This window comes from Lolium perenne, chromosome 6 (genome assembly GCF_019359855.2).
Source record: "Lolium perenne isolate Kyuss_39 chromosome 6, Kyuss_2.0, whole genome shotgun sequence".
NCBI classification, from domain to species: Eukaryota; Viridiplantae; Streptophyta; class Magnoliopsida; order Poales; family Poaceae; genus Lolium; species Lolium perenne.
In genome coordinates this window covers 173,018,087-173,036,409 of record NC_067249.2, presented here as the reverse complement: position 1 = coordinate 173,036,409, position 18,323 = coordinate 173,018,087, and the positions used below count along the sequence as shown (strand labels likewise).

Below are 18,323 nucleotides of genomic sequence, written 5' to 3'. Positions count from 1 at the left end.
ACTCTTTGTGGCTTTGTGGATACTTGGGAGCCTCCAATTAGGTTGTGGAGCTTGGCCCCAAGCTTTGTGTAAAGGCTCCTTCGACCGCCTCAAGGTCGTCGCTTAGTGGAAGAAGTGACCTAGGCCTTTGTAGCTAGGGTCACCGGAGAAGAAGGTGAGCCTTCGTGGCATTGGTTGTTCTTGTGTGAACAACCACACCTCTCCAACGTAGACGTACCTCTTTGCAAAGGGAGGGAACTACGGGAATCAAATCCTCGTCCCCGTGTGCTCTCCGATTGGTTACCTCTTCCCTATTCTTGCCTTTACTTGTGTATCATGTATCCATGCCATGCTTAGTATCTAGTTGACATTTCTAGTAAATTCACCCGAGTAGCATATCTAGAGAATTTACTTTGTGTTAAAATTAAATCGAAAAAGAACTAAAAATTGGGTAGCACCTATTCACCCCCCCTCTAGGTTCCCATACGATCCTTTCAAGAGTGCCATTAGAAAGAAACTTCTGACGAAAAACCCATTTACTGGAGATTATGTTGGCACCAGCGGGTCGAGGACCAAGGCGCCAGGTGTCATTTTGGAGAAGAGCTGAAAATTCGTCTCGCATAGCAGCAATCCAATTTGGGTCGAGAAGGGCAGTTTTGTAGGTTTTGGAAATGGGAGAGAGTGAAGTAGAGGTGGTGGCATGAAGATTGAGACGCTGTTTGGGAAGGCGAATACCTGTTTTGGCACGAGTGCGCATGGTGTGATCATTTGTGGGAGGTTGAATAAGGACGGTCTGAGGTGGTATGGGTGGACATGGTGGTGTGACGGCGTCGGGCGCAACAGAAGAGACAGACCCCGGATTGGATGGAGGGGGAGTTGGAGGTGGAGTAGGCGCAGGTGGAGGGGAAGTCAGAGGTGGAGGAGGCGTAGGTGGAGGGGGGTTGCCGGGGCAGGGTTAGCAGCAGAAGCCGCTGCCGGGGCAGGGGGAGGAGGGTTCGGTTGGGATGTGGGGGAAGTGTACTGGTGAGGGAATTTGGTTGTTTTGGTGGGATGGGGTTTCGGTTGTGGGGTGAGGGTATCGTGGTTAGGGGAGGGGGAACAAGATGAAAAGGGAAAAATATGCTCAGAAAAAGTGACATGCCGAGAAATATGAACACGACCGGAAACAAGATAAAATCAATGATAGCCTTTGTGTTCGTCGGAGTAGCTAAGAAAAACACATGGCAGCGAGCGAGGAGAAAGTTTGTCGGGTGAGGTGGAGTAAGTGTTTAAAAAACAAAGGCAGCCGAAGACGCGAAGCTCGGAATAATTTGGGTGGCAAAGAAACAAGGAGTGGTACGGTGTGGAGTTGGGGTTGGATTTAGTGGGACGAATGTTGAGAAGATAAGTGGTGGTGCGGAGAGCTTCAACCCAGAATTTTGGTGGCATGGATGCGTGAATTAGGAGTGTACGAAATATGTTGTTGAGAGAGCGGAGAGAGCGTTCAGCTTTGCCGTTTTGAGGTGAAGTATATGGACAGGAGAATCGAAGGAGTATGTCGTGTTGAAGAAAGAAGTGACGATTTTGAAAGTTGTCAAATTCTTTGCCATTATCACACTGAATAAATTTAATGGGAAGAAAGAAGTGGGTGGCTACATATCGTTGGACGTTAACAAAAATGGTGTGAACGTCGGATTTGTTACGTAGGGGAAAGGTCCAAACAAAGTGAGTAAAATCATCTAGAACGATGAGATAATATTTGAAACCTGATATGCTAGAATGAGGAGATGTCCATAAATCATAATGCAACAACTCAAAAGGAAAACTGCTAACATAGGTGGAAGTATTATGACTATCTCGATTACATGTTTGCCTTGCTGACACGAAGAATAGATGGAAGTATTATGACTATCTTGATTACAATTTATTGAAAATTCACTAAGCATGGATGATAATATAGCGGTGTGTGGGTGGCCGAGGCGGTGATTCCAGAGGTCGACGGAGGCGGTCATGGAGGTAGGTAGATCGGTGGTTGGGGCGCCATGAAGAGTGTAGAGATCACCGGAGCTATTGAAGCGGACGATCTCAACTTTAGTCTGGTAGTCCTTCACAGATAAACCAAACGGGTCAAATTCCATAGAAACAAGATTATCACGTGTGAATTGATGGACAAAGATTAAATTTTTGATTAGTGCAGGTGCAACAAGAACATCACGAAGATGAAGTTGTTTTGTGGGTGCGGAAATAGAGGTGTGGCCGGTGCAGTAGATGGGTATAGAGGAACCGTTTCCAAGAACTATGGAAGAAAAAGGAGTGGTAGAAAAAAATGACAGCATATTACTAGATGCAGACATGTGACTTGAAGCCCCGGAGTCGAAGATCCTGTCTATACCTGAGTTCCCTTGGGCAGCGAAGTTGTTCATGGCCTGCAGAAACGCAGACTGGTCCCATCTCGGTGATGGTGCAGAAGTCGAGGCCGAGGGTGGAGGCGGTGCAGAGGCAGTTAGTGTAGGCGCCACGAGCACGGAGGGGTGCTGATAGTGCATGTACGAGGGATGCTGATAGTGCATGTAGGGAATCCCCCCGTCGTAGTAGGCCGGAGTAGCGTGATAGGCGTTTGGCGGTGCGCGCAAGCCACGAAATCCAGGAGCGCTAGTATGAGGACGAACGCCAGGCTCCCAGGTGCCAGTGTATGCAGGAGGGGCACCGATCGGAGAGGGGGCCTCCCAGGGCATGGACCAAGCCTGAACCATGCCGGTCCACGGATCACGAGGAGGACGCCAAACAGGAGCCAGGGGAGGTGCTGCAGGGGCCGGTGCAGGCGTTGGTGCTAGTGGTGGAGCCGATCGAGCTGGTGATGGCCGAGTTGCTGGACGAGGTGACCAGTACATCGGGTTCTTCCCTTTGTAGTTGGGACTGGGGCGCTATCCTGGAGGGGCTGTCCGGCAGAGGAAGGGAACGACACGGGAGGGCCTGCCGGGGCAGAATTGGGGCCGTGGTGACCGGGTGGGTTGGGTAGGAGCGGAGGCCTGGTGGAGGCGGCGAAGACGTTAGGACGCGCCTCCCTGCGCGTGAGATCGTCGTCGGCGTTCTGTAGCAGGGACCGGATCTCCGTGAAGGTGGGACGAGGAAGCATGAAGGGGATCACGGTCGCCTAAGTTTTGAACCGGTCGCTGAGTCCTTGAAGAAGGATGTTGATGAGTTGACGGTCCGGTATGGGGTCGCCGAGCTGGCGGAGCTCGTCAGCCAGGGTTTGGATGCGCTGGCAGTAGACGCTGAGAGAGGAGGCCCCCTGCGGAGTGTTGCGGATCTCGGAGTGGAGGTTGTTGATCCGTGCATCGGTGTTGTCCTGGAAGAGCTGTCGCAGCGACGCCCATAGGGCTGCAACGGTGGCGGCCTCAAAGAAGACGAGATTGAAGATCTCGGTGGACACGCGAGTGTAAATCCACTGGATGATGGAGAGGTCGTCCGCGACCCAGCGAGGATTGTTGGGGCGAGGAGTGGCGTTGGCGCCGACGTGATAGCGGAGGTTGCAGCGTCTGAGGTGTGCCTCAAAGAGATGGCGCCAATGGTAGTAGTTGTGTTGGGCTAGGTCTAGGTTAATTGGGATGAAGGGGGTGACATCGGCTATGGTGTGTGTGTAGTTAAGAGTAGGAGCCATGCCGGCAGGGGAGGGAGAGGCTATAGCGGCGGCGGCCTTGGCGGCGGCGCGTTGCTCGAAGTAACCGGGTGGGGGCGGCGGTGGTTTTTGCGGCGGCACCATAGGTCTAGGATCTTTAATCTGATACCATGTAGAATTGTATTATGTCTCACAATTGATACAAAAGTGTTTGGGGTACAAGTGGTATAAATAGGAGGCCAACCCTAAAACCCTAACTTACGTTACAAGTTGATCAAACCAAATATATGATCTAACAATCTGTATCCCAAATAAAAAACTGCACTAGCACGATGCTCAGGCTAAACGAATGGTCTACAAAACGGGCTCATTTATGCTCGTGAGCAGAAACACCCATCTCCATTAGTTGTTGTAATTTATGTTCGGATATACTCAAAATGTGAGAAACAAAAGTAATTTTTACCAAAAAAAAGTATGATTTATTTTTATTTTATAGACACTGGCTAAAATTTGATAAAACGGTACGCCTCCGATATTTATTTATTTTGTGCATGTGCACAAATGTTAAGTATCTTTAATATTTCGTTGACACAACAATATATTCTAATAAATATCTTAAGAGTGATTTCGAGTGTACCTTCAATGCAATCTAATTTACGGAACCTTGTAGAGGATAAAGTGAATTGTATTAGGATAGGCATTTTTGCTCCCAGGCTCATCTGCACCTGTTTTAATAAAAAAAATCAAAACAAATAATAAATAATGTCAAAAAAATCTGATTTTTTTGGAGAATGAACATGAACATGTGTTCTAATATAACTCTAAAATTCTTCGAAAAAAGATACATTTAGTGGTCTTTGTAAAAAAGACAAATCTGAGTGTTGTAAACCACAAATCTAAATTGTCTAAACAACACAAAAATTTGTTATTCGTGCATAGAACACCAAACATGTCATTTCTTTACCACAATGCTTCTTCGTTGAAAAAAAATTCAGAATATTTTGACTTTGTTTGCTATTTTTTTAATTTTTTTATTGGGGCAGGTGCAGATGAGCCTGAGTTTAGATTTGAATTTTCGTAGCTTGACTCTCTATAGATATTTTCATGAACAAGTATTTGTCACAGGTCACGGTGTGTTCAGTAGATGTCTGATCCTCTCCTGCGTCAGCATAATATCCATCGGCATAATTCTCTCCTTCAGAATCCATGGGTGCTAATAAGATGACAAAACAACATACATCCAACGAATAAACTTGGATTTACTTAAAAAACAGCACAAAATCCACGAGCAACTAGATATACACAAGAAAATCGATCCTAATTTACCTATGGATTGGAAAAATTGCTAATCGACCCTAATAGCTGCCGAGATTTGAACGGGGACTAAAGTGCAGAGAAAAATCCGGCCCAGATGCACCCTAAGTGGAATGACTCCCACCTTCACTGATTACCGGCGACACTAGCGCCGCTGGCGATGACTTCAACCTCTCACGGCGCCAATGCCTCTGCCCCGTCACCTGATTCTCCGTACTCTACGGGGCTGATTTGAACAGGAATGAGCAAAATCGAGAAAGGGAATACTTCAGGACTAAACACAAAACAAATTGGCAAAGCAACTTGATATACTACCTCCGTCCCAAAAAAAAAACTTCTTCACTTTCTCTTTATATGGATGTATCTATAAGTAAAATGTGTCTATATGCATCCGTATTTGGATAAAGTTGAGAAGCTCTTTTAAGAACGGATGTAGTAGACAAGCTAAATCGACACTAATTAACCTAAGGGATTCGACAAATTTGGTGCCGAGATTTTGAATAGGAACTAAGAGCAAAGAGAAAATCCGGCCGAGATGCGGCCTCGCTACAATAACTCACCCCCTCCACTGATTACTGGAGACGCCGACAACATCTCCAACCTCTCACGGCGTCGATACCTAGCCCAGTCATGTGCCTCTCCCTCCGCTACGGTGTCTCTGTCTAGTTCAAACACACAAGAGAGACTAGAGGCGAAAGAGAGATGATAACGCTAGGAACAGACAACACAAGTCTACACAGAGACTAACAAATGGGCCCCACATACACATACGCAAAATACACACAACTTTTACACAAACAACCAACGGTTAGCAACAGCAAAGCCCAGAGAACAAAAAAAAGCGGCTCAAAACAACTAAAAAGGGGCCAAATGCTAACGCCCCGGCCGAAACAACATGCAATCAATACCAAACACAAATCTTAACGCATAAAAAAATCTAACGACCCACAATAATGTGACTTATTTCCCTTGATTCTTGCTATTGGATTGATTCACAATAAATAAGCTTCTATTTTTTTTTTCTCAGAGACGTGTCTATTCCATTTGTTGTGGATTCATACGTTTTCTAAACGAAGTGGGATGATTTATTTTGGTCGATTTAGGCCTGAGATTGCTCTGATGTTTGATGATTAAAATGGAAACCATCACCAACTCTAATATAATAGTAAAGATTTCGTAACTTATTTCTCTTGATTCTTGCTATATATGGGATTGATACACCATAAATAAACTTCTATTTTTCTAAGTGACGTGTCTATTCCATTAATTGTGGATTGATACGTACTAAATTGTGGATTGATACATAATAAATTAGTTTCTATGTTTGATGTTGAAAGTGCAAACAATCAGTAACTCAAATATAATAGTAAAGATTTAATAAAATTAATGTCATCAAAATCATGAATAATTGGGTTTCAAAAATCAAGAATGTTAACCGTATCAATTTTGGAAATATTGTATTGTAGCGATGCATACGACCATCCATGTGACTCCGGAATTTGTGGGACTAGACGTGATCCTCGCAGGTAGTAGTTGTATTTAGGAAGCTAATAAAGAAATTAACTACACCTGGTCCCCACGCTCCCATGCGGCTAATCCAAGGCCGCAAAGAATCCCTATCTTACGCCAACGGAGGAGTTTGAGAAAACAATAGTTATCCGTGGCCAAAAATAAAAGAGCAAGATATCTTTGATTGCCGTCAATACTTCTACAGTATTTTACAATAAATTCCGATCTGGGACATAAATTGGCCCAGATATCTTTGATTGCCGTCATAATGCTGCCTCTTTTCTTACCATAATCATGTACATCAAGCCTATTTAAGCGCAAGCTCTGAACGTCTACCAAATCACCCGTCGGGGAGGAGTACGAATATGGCTCCGGTGATTTCTCTTCTTCTTCTTGTGTTGTTCTGTTGTCGGGGAGCAAACGGCCGTCAGCAGAACACAACAGCCGTGAGCTTGCTCGCTCCAGATGAGGAAGTCAGCTGCGTGAGTTTACTTGCCAACTTTTGGACCTTTTGATGATAACCTTAATATTGCTTTATATTATATCTATAATAATGTTTCCTAGAGGTGGTTGAAATCCTGTGTAATTCGTATGGAAGGACCAAGTATATATATATATGATTTTTTGGAGGATTTAAATTTTAGCATGATCTTCCCGTTGATATAGAAAAAAGTCGTTTACCCTGCATACAAAATTTCTGATCGAGTTCTGTAGGGCATACACGAATAACAGTTTGTTGTGTTCTTTTGGTTAATCTGGTTTTATTATCCCCGTTTAATTATGTAGGAGCAGTAGGATTGTTCTCTCGACTGAAGAAAGAGATATATGATGGCATGCCTTTTAACTGTTTTCTGTTTGTTGCGCAGTATGCCGTATATAATTCATACACCAGGGGTAGTAATCATTACGGGGTGATTGCAACAATGGACGTCTACGGCTTTTCTATAACCCAGGATCAAGACAGCGGGGCTGCGATCTGGGTCGGTAATCCTGGCGATGGTGCGCCAACCTCAGGGAACTTCATTCTCGTCGGGTGGCATGTAAGCGATCTCTTGTTCCCGAATTCTCCACCCCTTCTTGAATCATTGTGTTGCCGCATATTTGGCTTATTTTGTGTCCGTGCTTCCCAAATGCAGGTGAAACCGCGGCTCTACGGCGACTCGAACACGCACTTGTTTGTCTATTGGACGGTATGTATAACCGACGACGCATGATTGCGCACCTCAATCAGTTAATTAACATGCAATCTAAAACATGCCCAGAAGGACGGATTCCAGAAGACTGGTTGTTACAACACGGTATGCATTGGTTTCCAACCGGAGGCAGCCGCATCTATCTCTGCTGGTGACATTATCACACCAAGCAAGAGCATCACAATCAAAGTTTTTCAGGTATATATATATTGAGAGAGAGGCTGGGAGCCCCGGCCCATTTATCTAAAAATATATATATAGAGAGAGATATAGAAGTCAACAGTTTATGTGTGTGTATATTTATTTCACTAGATGGGTTATGTACATGATTAAAAATTATATATAAAGTAATTGATATATAATACAATCAACTTTGGTGGTCATGGCAGAATAAAGATACTGGAGATTGGTGGGTGTACTGCGGATCCAATGGCTCTGCTACTGCAGTTGGGCATTTCCCCAAGTGGTTATTTACTGGTCTGGCAAATTCTACTGCTGATTTTTCTTTTGGTGGCTACGTGAGTAATGAAAAAACAGCAAAGACGCCTCCAATGGGCAGCGGAAGCTCTCAGCCAGGACAGGCCGCGTCATTCAGCGGCCTTCAGTACGTTCTCCAGGATGGCACTGTGTCACCAATCACCGGAGATTTAGTTAGTCGTACCGATAAGAAAAGTTGTTATCCCGTCACGCCTATTGTGGACGGCAAGTTCTACTATGGCGGTCCGGGTGGCTGCACTGTTTAATCGCTGTGAGCTAATAGTGTTCAGTTTCAGAATATATATCATGTAGCAGTGCTAAGAATAATAAAAGTTATATGGCACTCCCTGTTCCAAATTAATATATTTGAGCACTCTTCTATCTATGTGATAATGTTCAAAAAAATCGGCCGATTAGACGTTTAATCCCCCGTTTAATCTGTACTCGGGGTGCGACCGTGTCGAATAGGTCGAATCAGAAGCTTTAATCGCTTGGCAGACCGATTACACGGGAATCTACAGATTAACTGGTCCGGCTCAATTGAGAAAATTGGCCCATGCCCCGACCCAGCCGCCTCCCGCACACCTTCCCCGACCTCGAAATTTAGGGTTGGGCGCTGCCCACGCTCGCGTTTCTCCACCACCACACCGCCGATTCAGCCCGGCGCCACTCCAATGTTTGCTTCAGGCGGGCACATCCCGGGGTTGCTCGCCGGCCTGTGGGACTCCTCGTAGCCATCCCCATTCCCCAGGGTCCGGAGCCTAGGCGGTACCACCTTCACGTCGTCCAGGCGCACGAGGGGCACGAGACCGGGCGACCTCGATGCACCAGCTGCTCTCCTTTGCCTTCCTTCTCGGTTGATCCAAGTGCATGCGCTCCGGCGTCAGGACCTTGTCTACCTGTCGGCTGCTCTAGGAACTCCTCCCAACTCCACGGTTCAAGCCTATTGAATCCAACCCACCCCACTGAATGATGTTCATCGTATTCCTCTCTTTATCTGGTTGTTGAACTAGTAGATGGCTGTTTATGTTCTCTGTAGATGGCTGCTGCCAATTTTGTTTTTGTTTGGTGTTGTAAAGTGTTGAACACAACATGCTTTGTATATTCTGTATTGCAAAAATGGGCACAAATTCAACACAAAACATCATGGTGTTTTTGTATGTTGTTCTATATTTATTTATGGTGTGCAATATTGGCTGCCACGATGATGTTATATATTTATTTGTGGGCTTGGTCACTTAATATTTACTACGGTGATTCTATTCTCTATATATCTATGAACCTGATTATTTAATTGTTACTGCTCTATATATATGTCTGCCTCGTTATAGACACATATGTGCAGCCATGATGCGTCTCTATTTTTATTTGTTGTTGTTTGGCACTTCCGCATATTGCTTTCACTTGTATGGCTGCGTAGTTAAAAAACATGTACTGATTGTTTCCATTTGTAGCTTTGTCAGGTTCACCTTAAGCATTCAAGTCAATACTTCTTTCAAATACTGCTTTTATGCTCTTTGGAATTATTACTTGTTTAATATCACAAAATTTACTGCTAGGGAAACTGCAATTTTGGTGAAACCTCACCGATTAGCAGTCGACCGATTAAATCAGTTAATAGGCCGATTTCCGATTAATCCTTAAACTTGAGCCGACCGAGCAGTTAACGATTACCGATTTCTTGAACATTGAGATAAATACACATCCCAGGTGTATTTTCCAAAAAAAAAAAATTGAGCACTTCAATCTCTGCAACATGTGTTTTCAATACGTTGTAGCACAACGTTAGGTTGTCGTCTCATTCGCCAATAATAACTAATAGTGGGGATATTCGCTTTAGGATGTAGGTGTAGATGCACCCATTGTTTAAAAACTATTTTAAAATGTCCAGAAATTCAGAAAAAAAATCTAGATGTACGTCTAGACACACGGAAAATTACGCAACAAAATGACATTTTTGTGACCCGTGGAAAAAGTCAATTTTCGGTTCACCAAAAAATATTTCCACAGAACATTTTCAAATGTACGCACATATCTTTTTTGCAGATTTTTTTGACATTTTAAAATGCATTCCAAATGTATTTTGCATAATGGGTGCATCTACCCGCGTGTGAATAGTGGCACTTTTAATGAAACTAGATGATACCCCGCGCTTTGCTGCGGGACTATGTAGCGCAGAAATGGAAATGCTTAAGTAAAAAAAAAACTTAAATCTTAAGAAAAACGTGTACCACAAATATATGGCACACTATACATCAGGTTTATAGATTACACCATCCATGAACATCCAAAATATGGAAGGATCGTCTATATAGACAACTACTTATTATGAAGTGAACCCTAGTTAGAAAATTTAACTTTAACAAAAATTATCTACTTGCAGCCAGATTGTCCTCTTTAGTTAACAACCATAGAAACATAATATGCATAGGAATCGTAGGTAGGTATAATCTATTCTCAAGAGTGGATCCAAATCCCGGCGAAACAACGGTTAATATCAATGCATGATGGGTCAAACGTCAGATGCCATCGTGTGTCTTGACTTTGCCAAGGCTGCATCAGCCGGCTGGCTCTAACAGTATCTATTTCCCACTCTTCCTAAAAGCTAAAAATACAATGAAAAAAACCTCATTTTATCAGGCCAGATGTGAAACACCTGCTAAATATGATGGGAAATGTGATAAAGAATTAATATTGATGCAAGCAACAATTAAAAATGAACATTCAAACTATATTATAGACAGCAGGAAAAGTACAATGTTTAAAAAGCTGATCTAAGATTATCAATATACGTAAATTCAGCAACATGAAAGATATTTTTTCGCCAATGCAATTAAATTAGACAAAACAGCAGAGGACAAAGCATGCTATGATTCATGATCAAGGACAAACAAAAAAAGATCTAGAATTGCAAACTTGTAAAATAGAATTTTGCAATTAAAAATGGTACGACCTGCATATGTTCTTTTGTACTTTTCGTGCCATTGCTTGGTACTCTTAGTATCAACGTCAAGGCACATAGATGAACATTTGAGAAAATGTACAACTCCAATAATTGAAAAAGCCCATGAGAAAATGTGGGCTGGAATAAATGTGCAAGAGGAAAAAAATCTCGTCACAAACCATGAGAAAGAGAATTACCTGGGTGGATATATTTGGGCGAGATTGCGACCAAGTATAACATTGGGCATGTAGGAGCATTCTGACGGAGTGAATTATCTGCTCTTGGACACTGTAGATCATCTTCAATCCTCTGGAACATCTAATAAGACTGTAAGTGTAGATTTTGCATGCTAAAATCATCCAAACGTCACTCCGATCCTCTCGATGAATCGATGTCTCACCTTCCCACTTCCATAGTTCTGAATTCTGATGCTGATAGCCGTGACTGCATAAAAAAGCCAGACGACAGCCAACGATAAGGGTTCAATCATAGGATAACTACCCTTGGCGATAGCAGAGTTTGCAAGCAATTATTTTTATTGTAGGCCACATACACGCATAGCTGAATAGTCGGTAATTGACCTTGATCCTCTCACCTCACTCCTCACAACCATGGTCGGCCGCCATCAGTGGAGTAAGCGAATATCAAGAAGTAACTCAAACGATGGAATTAATGGGCATGATGTGCTGCCGGTGGCGAGATGTCTGAAATTGAGAACTTGAATAAAAATAAACTTGGGATCAGAGGGGGCGCCTATTACTTGAAAAAAAAGTACAACATCCGGAAGAGAACAAGTTCTGAATATTTATCTGAAGGAGCAATCTACTTATTCAGAAGAGGACGTTGTCTTCCATGCAAACAAATACATAGATGGTAGTACAATTGATGTTGGAAATAATAGGGCATGGAATGTTACATTATCAAGATACTGGTTTCCTCTCAGTTTCACCATCGTGTGTCGATATGCAATCGGAAAGAAACTGATGCAACAATTCTGTAAAGAAATCGCTGAAGGGACCAACACGAATTGGAGAAACCAAACCAACAATCAGATCGCCTAGTTGATGTGCAACCGGAAAAGATGCAGAGAGAGGAATAACGTGAGGGCCTCCATTCTTGGTCAGTCACCACCGCCATGGTAGTATGGTACCTAGGTCCGAGCGCGTGGTCGCCCTGACAGCCTAGCGCCCTTCTTTTGTATCCCTCGAACGATGGCGGTGGGAATAAAAAGTGACGAGCGGATGGATCTTTGTGAGAGAGCAGGTGGCGCAGGCGTTACTGGTGGCTACCGTGGGCGTGGGAGGTGGGAAGAGGAAGCGATGGGTCTGGCTGTCGAAGGAGAAGGATTAAATCCTAGAAGGGGAATCGATTGGGTCTGAAATCTGGAAAGTTATGAACACCCACTGCATGCATGGTATGACTTGGACGCAAGATGGCTGTTGTGGTGGGCCTGCTGAGGTGGCATAGATGCATGTGCAGAGAAATAGGTTAGTGGTGATCAACTATTTAGATAGTATAGATAACCATATATATCATTAGAAAAATAGTTTAAAGACATTACACATATGGTCACCACTGAAGATAAACATGCTTGTCAAGCAAACTTGCACAAAGAATCCCACTAGAAGTAAAATTAAAATTTCACTCACGGAGAAACTTGTGGTTCGCCGAACTATCGTCCACCATAATCTTCCGCCGCCACCAAGGAAGAACCGAAAAAACAGGCGATCTGGGAGAGCACATTCGCGTACAAGGATGCTTTTCGAGCCGATGAACCGGAACGTCGCAAGAGACGAGACCGAGACTTTGTGGCATGTCGGGCGGGGATCTTCCCCGTGGTCACTGATGCGTGTGGTTGGCACGTCCGTTGGGAACCCCAAGAGGAAGGTGTGATGCGCACAGCGGCAAGTTTCCCTCAGTAAGAAACCAAGGTTTAATCGGACCAGTAGGAGTCAAGAAGCACGTTGAAGGTTGATGGCGGCGAGATGTAGTACGGCGCAACACCAGAGATTCCGGCGCCAACGTGGAACCTGCACAACACAACCAAAGTACTTTGTCCCAACGAAACAGTGAGGTTGTCAATCTCACCGGCTTGCTGTAACAAAGGATTAACCGTATTGTGTGGAAGATGATTGTTTGCAGAAAATAGTAGAACAAGTATTGCAGTAGGTTGTATTTCAGTAAAGAGAATTGGACCGGGGTCCACAGTTCACTAGAGGTGTCTCTCCCATAAGACGAACAGCATGTTGGGTGAACAAATTACAGTTGGGCAATTGACAAATAAAGAGAGCATGACCATGCACATACATATCATGATGAGTATAGTGAGATTTAATTGGGCATTACGACAAAGTACATAGACCGCCATCCAGCATGCATCTATGCCTAAAAAGTCCACCTTCAGGTTATCATCCGAACCCCCTCCAGTATTAAGTTGCTAACAACAGACAATTGCATTAAGTATTGCGCGTAATGTAACTAGTGACTACATCCTTGAACATAGCACTAATGTTTTATCCCTAGTGGCAACAGCACATCCATAACCTTAGAGGTTCTTGTCACCCCTCCAGATTCACGGAGACATGAACCCACTATCGAGCATAAATACTCCCTCTTGAAGTTACTAGCATCAACTTGGCCAGAGCATCTACTAATAACGGAGAGCATGCAAGATCATAAACAACACATAGATATAACTTTGATAATCAACATAACAAGTATTCTCTATTCATCGGATCCCAACAAACGCAACATATAGAATTACGAGATAGATGATCTTGATCATGTTAGGCAGCTCACAAGATCCGACAATGATAGCACAATGGGAGAAGACAACCATCTAGCTACTGCTATGGACCCATAGTCCAGGGGTAGACTACTCACACATCACACCGGAGGCGACCATGGCGGCGTAGAGTCCTCAGGGAGATGATTCCACTCTCCGGCAGGGTGCCGGAGGCTCTCTCCTGGATCCCCCGAGATGGGAGCGGCGGCGGCGGCGTCTCTGGAAGGTTTTCCGTATCGTGGCTCTCGTGCTGGGGTTTCTTCAAGGAGGCTATTTGTATGCGGATGGGAAGGTCAAGAGGCGGCACGGGGCCCCACACCACGGGGCCGCGCGGCCAAGGGGGCCACGCCGCCTAGGGTGTGGCCCCTCCGTGGCCCCTCTTCGTCTCTCCTTCGGACTTGGAAGCTTCGTGAGAAAATAGGCCCTGGGCTTTGATTTCGTCCAATTCCGAGAATATTTCCTTACTAGGATTTCTGAAACCAAAAACAGCAGAAAACAGCAAGCGGCACTTCGGCATCTTGTTAATAGGTTAGTTCCGAGAAAATGCACGAATATGACATAAAGTGTGCATAAAACATGTAGATAACATCAATAATGTGGCATGGAACATAAGAAATTATCGATACGTTGGAGACGTATCAGCATCCCCAAGCTTAGTTCTGCTCGTCCCGAGCAGGTAAAGCGATAACACGAGATAATTTACGGAGTGACATGCCATCATAATCTTGATCATACTATTTGTAAAGCATATGTAGTGAATGCAGCGATCAAAACAATGTGTATGACATGAGTAAACAAGTGAATCATAAAGCAAAGACTTTTCATGAATAGCACTTCAAGACAAGCATCAATAAGTCTTGCATAAGAGTTAACTCATAAAGCAATAATTCAAAGTAAAGGCATTGAAGCAACACAAAAGAAGATTAAGTTTCAGCGGTTGCTTTCAACTTGTAACATGTATATCTCATGGATATTGTCAACATAGAGTAATATAATAAGTGCAATAAGCAAGTATGTAGGAATCAATGCACAGTTCACACAAGTGTTTGCTTCTTGAGGTGGAGAGAAATAGGTGAACTGACTCAACATTGAAAGTAAAAGAATGGTCCTCATAGAGGAAAAGCATCGATTGCTATATTTGTGCTAGAGCTTTGATTTTGAAAACATGAAACAATTTTGTCAACGGTAGTAATAAAGCATATGCATCATGTAAATTATATCTTATAAGTTGCAAGCCTCATGCATAGTGTACCAATAGTGCCCGCACCTTGTCCTAATTAGCTTGGACTACCTGGATTATCACCGCAATACATATGCTTTAACCAAGTTTCACAAAGGGGTACCTCTATGCCGCCTGTACAAAGGTCTAAGGAGAAAGCTCGCATTTGGTTTCTCGCTTTTGATTATTCTCAACTTAGACATCCATACCGGGACAACATAGACAACAGATAATGGACTCCTCTTTTAATGCTTTAAGCATTCAACAACAATTAATTCTTTTCTCATTAGAGATTTGAGGATGTTTGTCCAAAACTGAAACTTCCACCATGGATCATGGCTTTAGTTAGCGGCCCAATGTTCTTCTCTCACAATATGCATGCTCAAACCATTCAACTCAGTGTAGATCGCCCTTACTTCAGACAAGACGAACATGCATAGCAACTCACATGAAATTCAACAATGAATAGTTGATGGTGTCCCCAGAAACATGGTTATCGCTCAACAAGCAACTTAATAAGAGATAAAGTGCATAAGTACATATTCAATACTACAATAGTTTTTAAGCTATTTGTCCCATGAGCTATATATTGCAAAGGTGAATGATGGAATTTTAAAGGTAGCACTCAAGCAATTTACTTTGGAATGGCGGAAAATACCATGTAGTAGGTAGGTATGGTGGACACAAATGGCATAGTGGTTGGCTCAAGTATTTTGGATGCATGAGAAGTATTCCCTCTCGATACAAGGTTTAGGCTAGCAAGGCTTATTTGAAACAAACACAAGGATGAACCGGTGCAGCAAAACTCACATAAAAGACATATTGAAAACATTATAAGACTCTATACTGTCTTCCTTGTTGTTCAAACTCAATACTAGAAATTATCTAGACCTTAGGGAAACCAAATATGCAAACCAAATTTTAGCATGCTCTATGTATTTCTTCATTAATGGGTGCAAAGCATATGATGCAAGAGCTTAAACATGAGCACAACAATTGCCAAGTATCACATTACCCAAGACATTTATAGCAATTACTACATGTATCATTTTCCAATTCCAACCATATAACAATTTAACGAAGGAGAAACTTCGCCATGAATACTATGAGTAGAAACCAAGGACATACTTGTCCATATGCTACAGCGGAGCGTGTCTCTCTCCCATAAAGTGAATGCTAGGATCCATTTTATTCAAACAAAACAAAAAATAAAAACAAACCGACGCTCCAAGAAAAAGCACATAAGATGTGATGGAATAAAAATATAGTTTCAGGGGAGGAACCTGATAATGTTGTCGATGAAGAAGGGGATGCCTTGGGCATCCCCAAGCTTAGACGCTTGAGTCTTCTTGATATATGCAGGGGTGAACCACCGGGGCATCCCCAAGCTTAGAGCTTTCACTCTCCTTAATCATGTTGCATCATACTCCTCTCTTGATCCTTGAAAACTTCCTCCACACCAAACTCGAAACAACTCATTAGAGGGTTAGTGCACAATATAAATTGACATATTCAGAGGTGACACAATCATTCTTAACACTTCTGGACATTGCATAATGCTACTGGACATTAGTGGATCAAAGAAATTCATCCAACATAGCGAAAGAGGCAATGCGAAATAAAAGGCAGAATCTGTCAAAACAGAACAGTTCGTATTGACGAATTTTAAAATGGCACCAGACTTGCTCAAATGAAAATGCTCAAATTGAATGAAAGTTGCGTACATATCTGAGGATCATGCACGTAAATTGGCATAATTTTCTGAGCTACCTACAGGGAGGTGGACCCAGATTCGTGACAGCAAAGAAATCTGGAACTGTGCAGTAATCCAATTCTAGTACTTACTTTTCTATCAACGGCTTAACTTGGCACAACAAAACACAAAACTAAGATAAGGAGAGGTTGCTATAGTAGTAAACAACTTCCAAGACACAAAATAAAAACAAAGTACTGTAGGTAAAAACATGGGTTGTCTCCCATAAGCGCTTTTCTTTAACGCCTTTCAGCTAGGCGCAGAAAGTGTGTATCAAGTATTATCAAGAGACGAAGTGTCAACATCATAATTTGTTCTCATAATGGAATCAAAAGGGTACTTCATTCTCTTTCTAGGGAAGTGTTCCATACCTTTCTTGAGAGGAAATTGATATTTTATATTACCTTCCCTCATATCAATAATAGCACCAACAGTTCGAAGAAAAGGTCTTCCCAATATAATGGGACAAGATGCATTGCATTCAATATCCAAGACAACAAAATCAACGGGAACAAGGTTATTGTTAACGGTAATGCGAACATTATCAACTTTACCCAAAGGTTTCTTTGTAGAATGATCAGCAAGATTAACATCCAAATAACAATTTTTCAGCGGTGGCAAGTCAAGCATATTATAAATTTTCTTAGGCATAACAGAAATACTTGCACCAAGATCACATAAAGCATTACAATCAAAATCTTTAACCTTCATCTTAATGATGGGCTCCCAACCATCCTCTAGCTTTTTAGGGATAGAGGCTTCGCGCTCTAGTTTCTCTTCTCTAGCTTTTATGAGAGCATTTGTAATATGATGCGTGAAAGCCAAATTTATAGCACTAGCATTAGGACTTTTAGCAAGTTTTTGCAAGAACTTTATAACTTCAGAGATGTGGCAATCATCAAAATTCAAACCATTATAATCTAAAGCAATAGGATCATCATCCCCAATGTTGGAAAAAATTTCAGCGACTTTATCACGAGCGATTTCAATGATTTTAGCAGTTTCGAGCGAGTTTTTCGCTTTGCATTAGAAGTGGAAACATTGCTAACACCAATTCTTTTATTAGTATTAGTAGGAGGTGCAGCAACATGTGTAGCATTAGCATTACTAGTGGTGGTAATAGTCCAAACTTTAGCTATATTCTTCTCTTTAGCTAGTTTTTCATTTTCTTCTCTATCCCACCTAGCACGCAGCTCAGCCATTAATCTTATATTCTCATTAATTCTAACTTGAATGGCATTTGCTGTAGTAATAATTTTATTATGATGATTCTCATTAGGCAAAACTTTTGATTTCAAAAGATCAACATCAGCAGCAAGACTATCAACTTTAGAAGCAAGTATATCAATTTTCCCAAGCTTTTCTTCAACAGATTTGTTAAAAGCAGTTTGTGTACTAATAAATTCTTTAAGCATGGCTTCAAGTCCAGGGGGTGAATTCCTATTATTGTTGTAAGAATTCCCATAAGAATTACCATAGCCGTTGCCATTATTATAAGGATATGGCCTATAGTTGTTACTAGAATTGTTAGGTAAGCATTGTTGTTGAAATT

At 42.6% G+C, this 18,323-nt stretch overlaps 1 protein-coding gene across 1 annotated transcript; it reads left to right on the top strand.

Moving 5' to 3' along the window:
- Nucleotides 1-6,756: 6,756 nt before the first annotated feature.
- Nucleotides 6,757-8,453, top strand: LOC127309461 (protein neprosin). Its single transcript, XM_051340318.2, has 5 exons — nucleotides 6,757-6,882; nucleotides 7,267-7,440; nucleotides 7,537-7,590; nucleotides 7,663-7,791; nucleotides 7,983-8,453. Exons 1-5 carry the CDS (start codon nucleotides 6,766-6,768, stop codon nucleotides 8,334-8,336), a joined length of 828 nt encoding a protein of 275 aa, XP_051196278.1. The 5' UTR covers nucleotides 6,757-6,765; the 3' UTR covers nucleotides 8,337-8,453.
- Nucleotides 8,454-18,323: the final 9,870 nt, after the last annotated feature.

What these genes read in the sequence shown, in the direction of transcription:
- LOC127309461 (XM_051340318.2), top strand. Translation starts at nt 6,766, where the DNA reads ATGGCTCCGGTGATTTCTCTTCTTCTTCTTGTGTTGTTCTGTTGTCGG. An exon ending in CAGATGAGGAAGTCAGCTGC is followed by an intron (nt 6,883 to 7,266) that starts GTGAGTTTACTT and finishes TTTGTTGCGCAG; the next exon opens with TATGCCGTATATAATTCATA. An exon ending in TCATTCTCGTCGGGTGGCAT is followed by an intron (nt 7,441 to 7,536) that starts GTAAGCGATCTC and finishes TCCCAAATGCAG; the next exon opens with GTGAAACCGCGGCTCTACGG.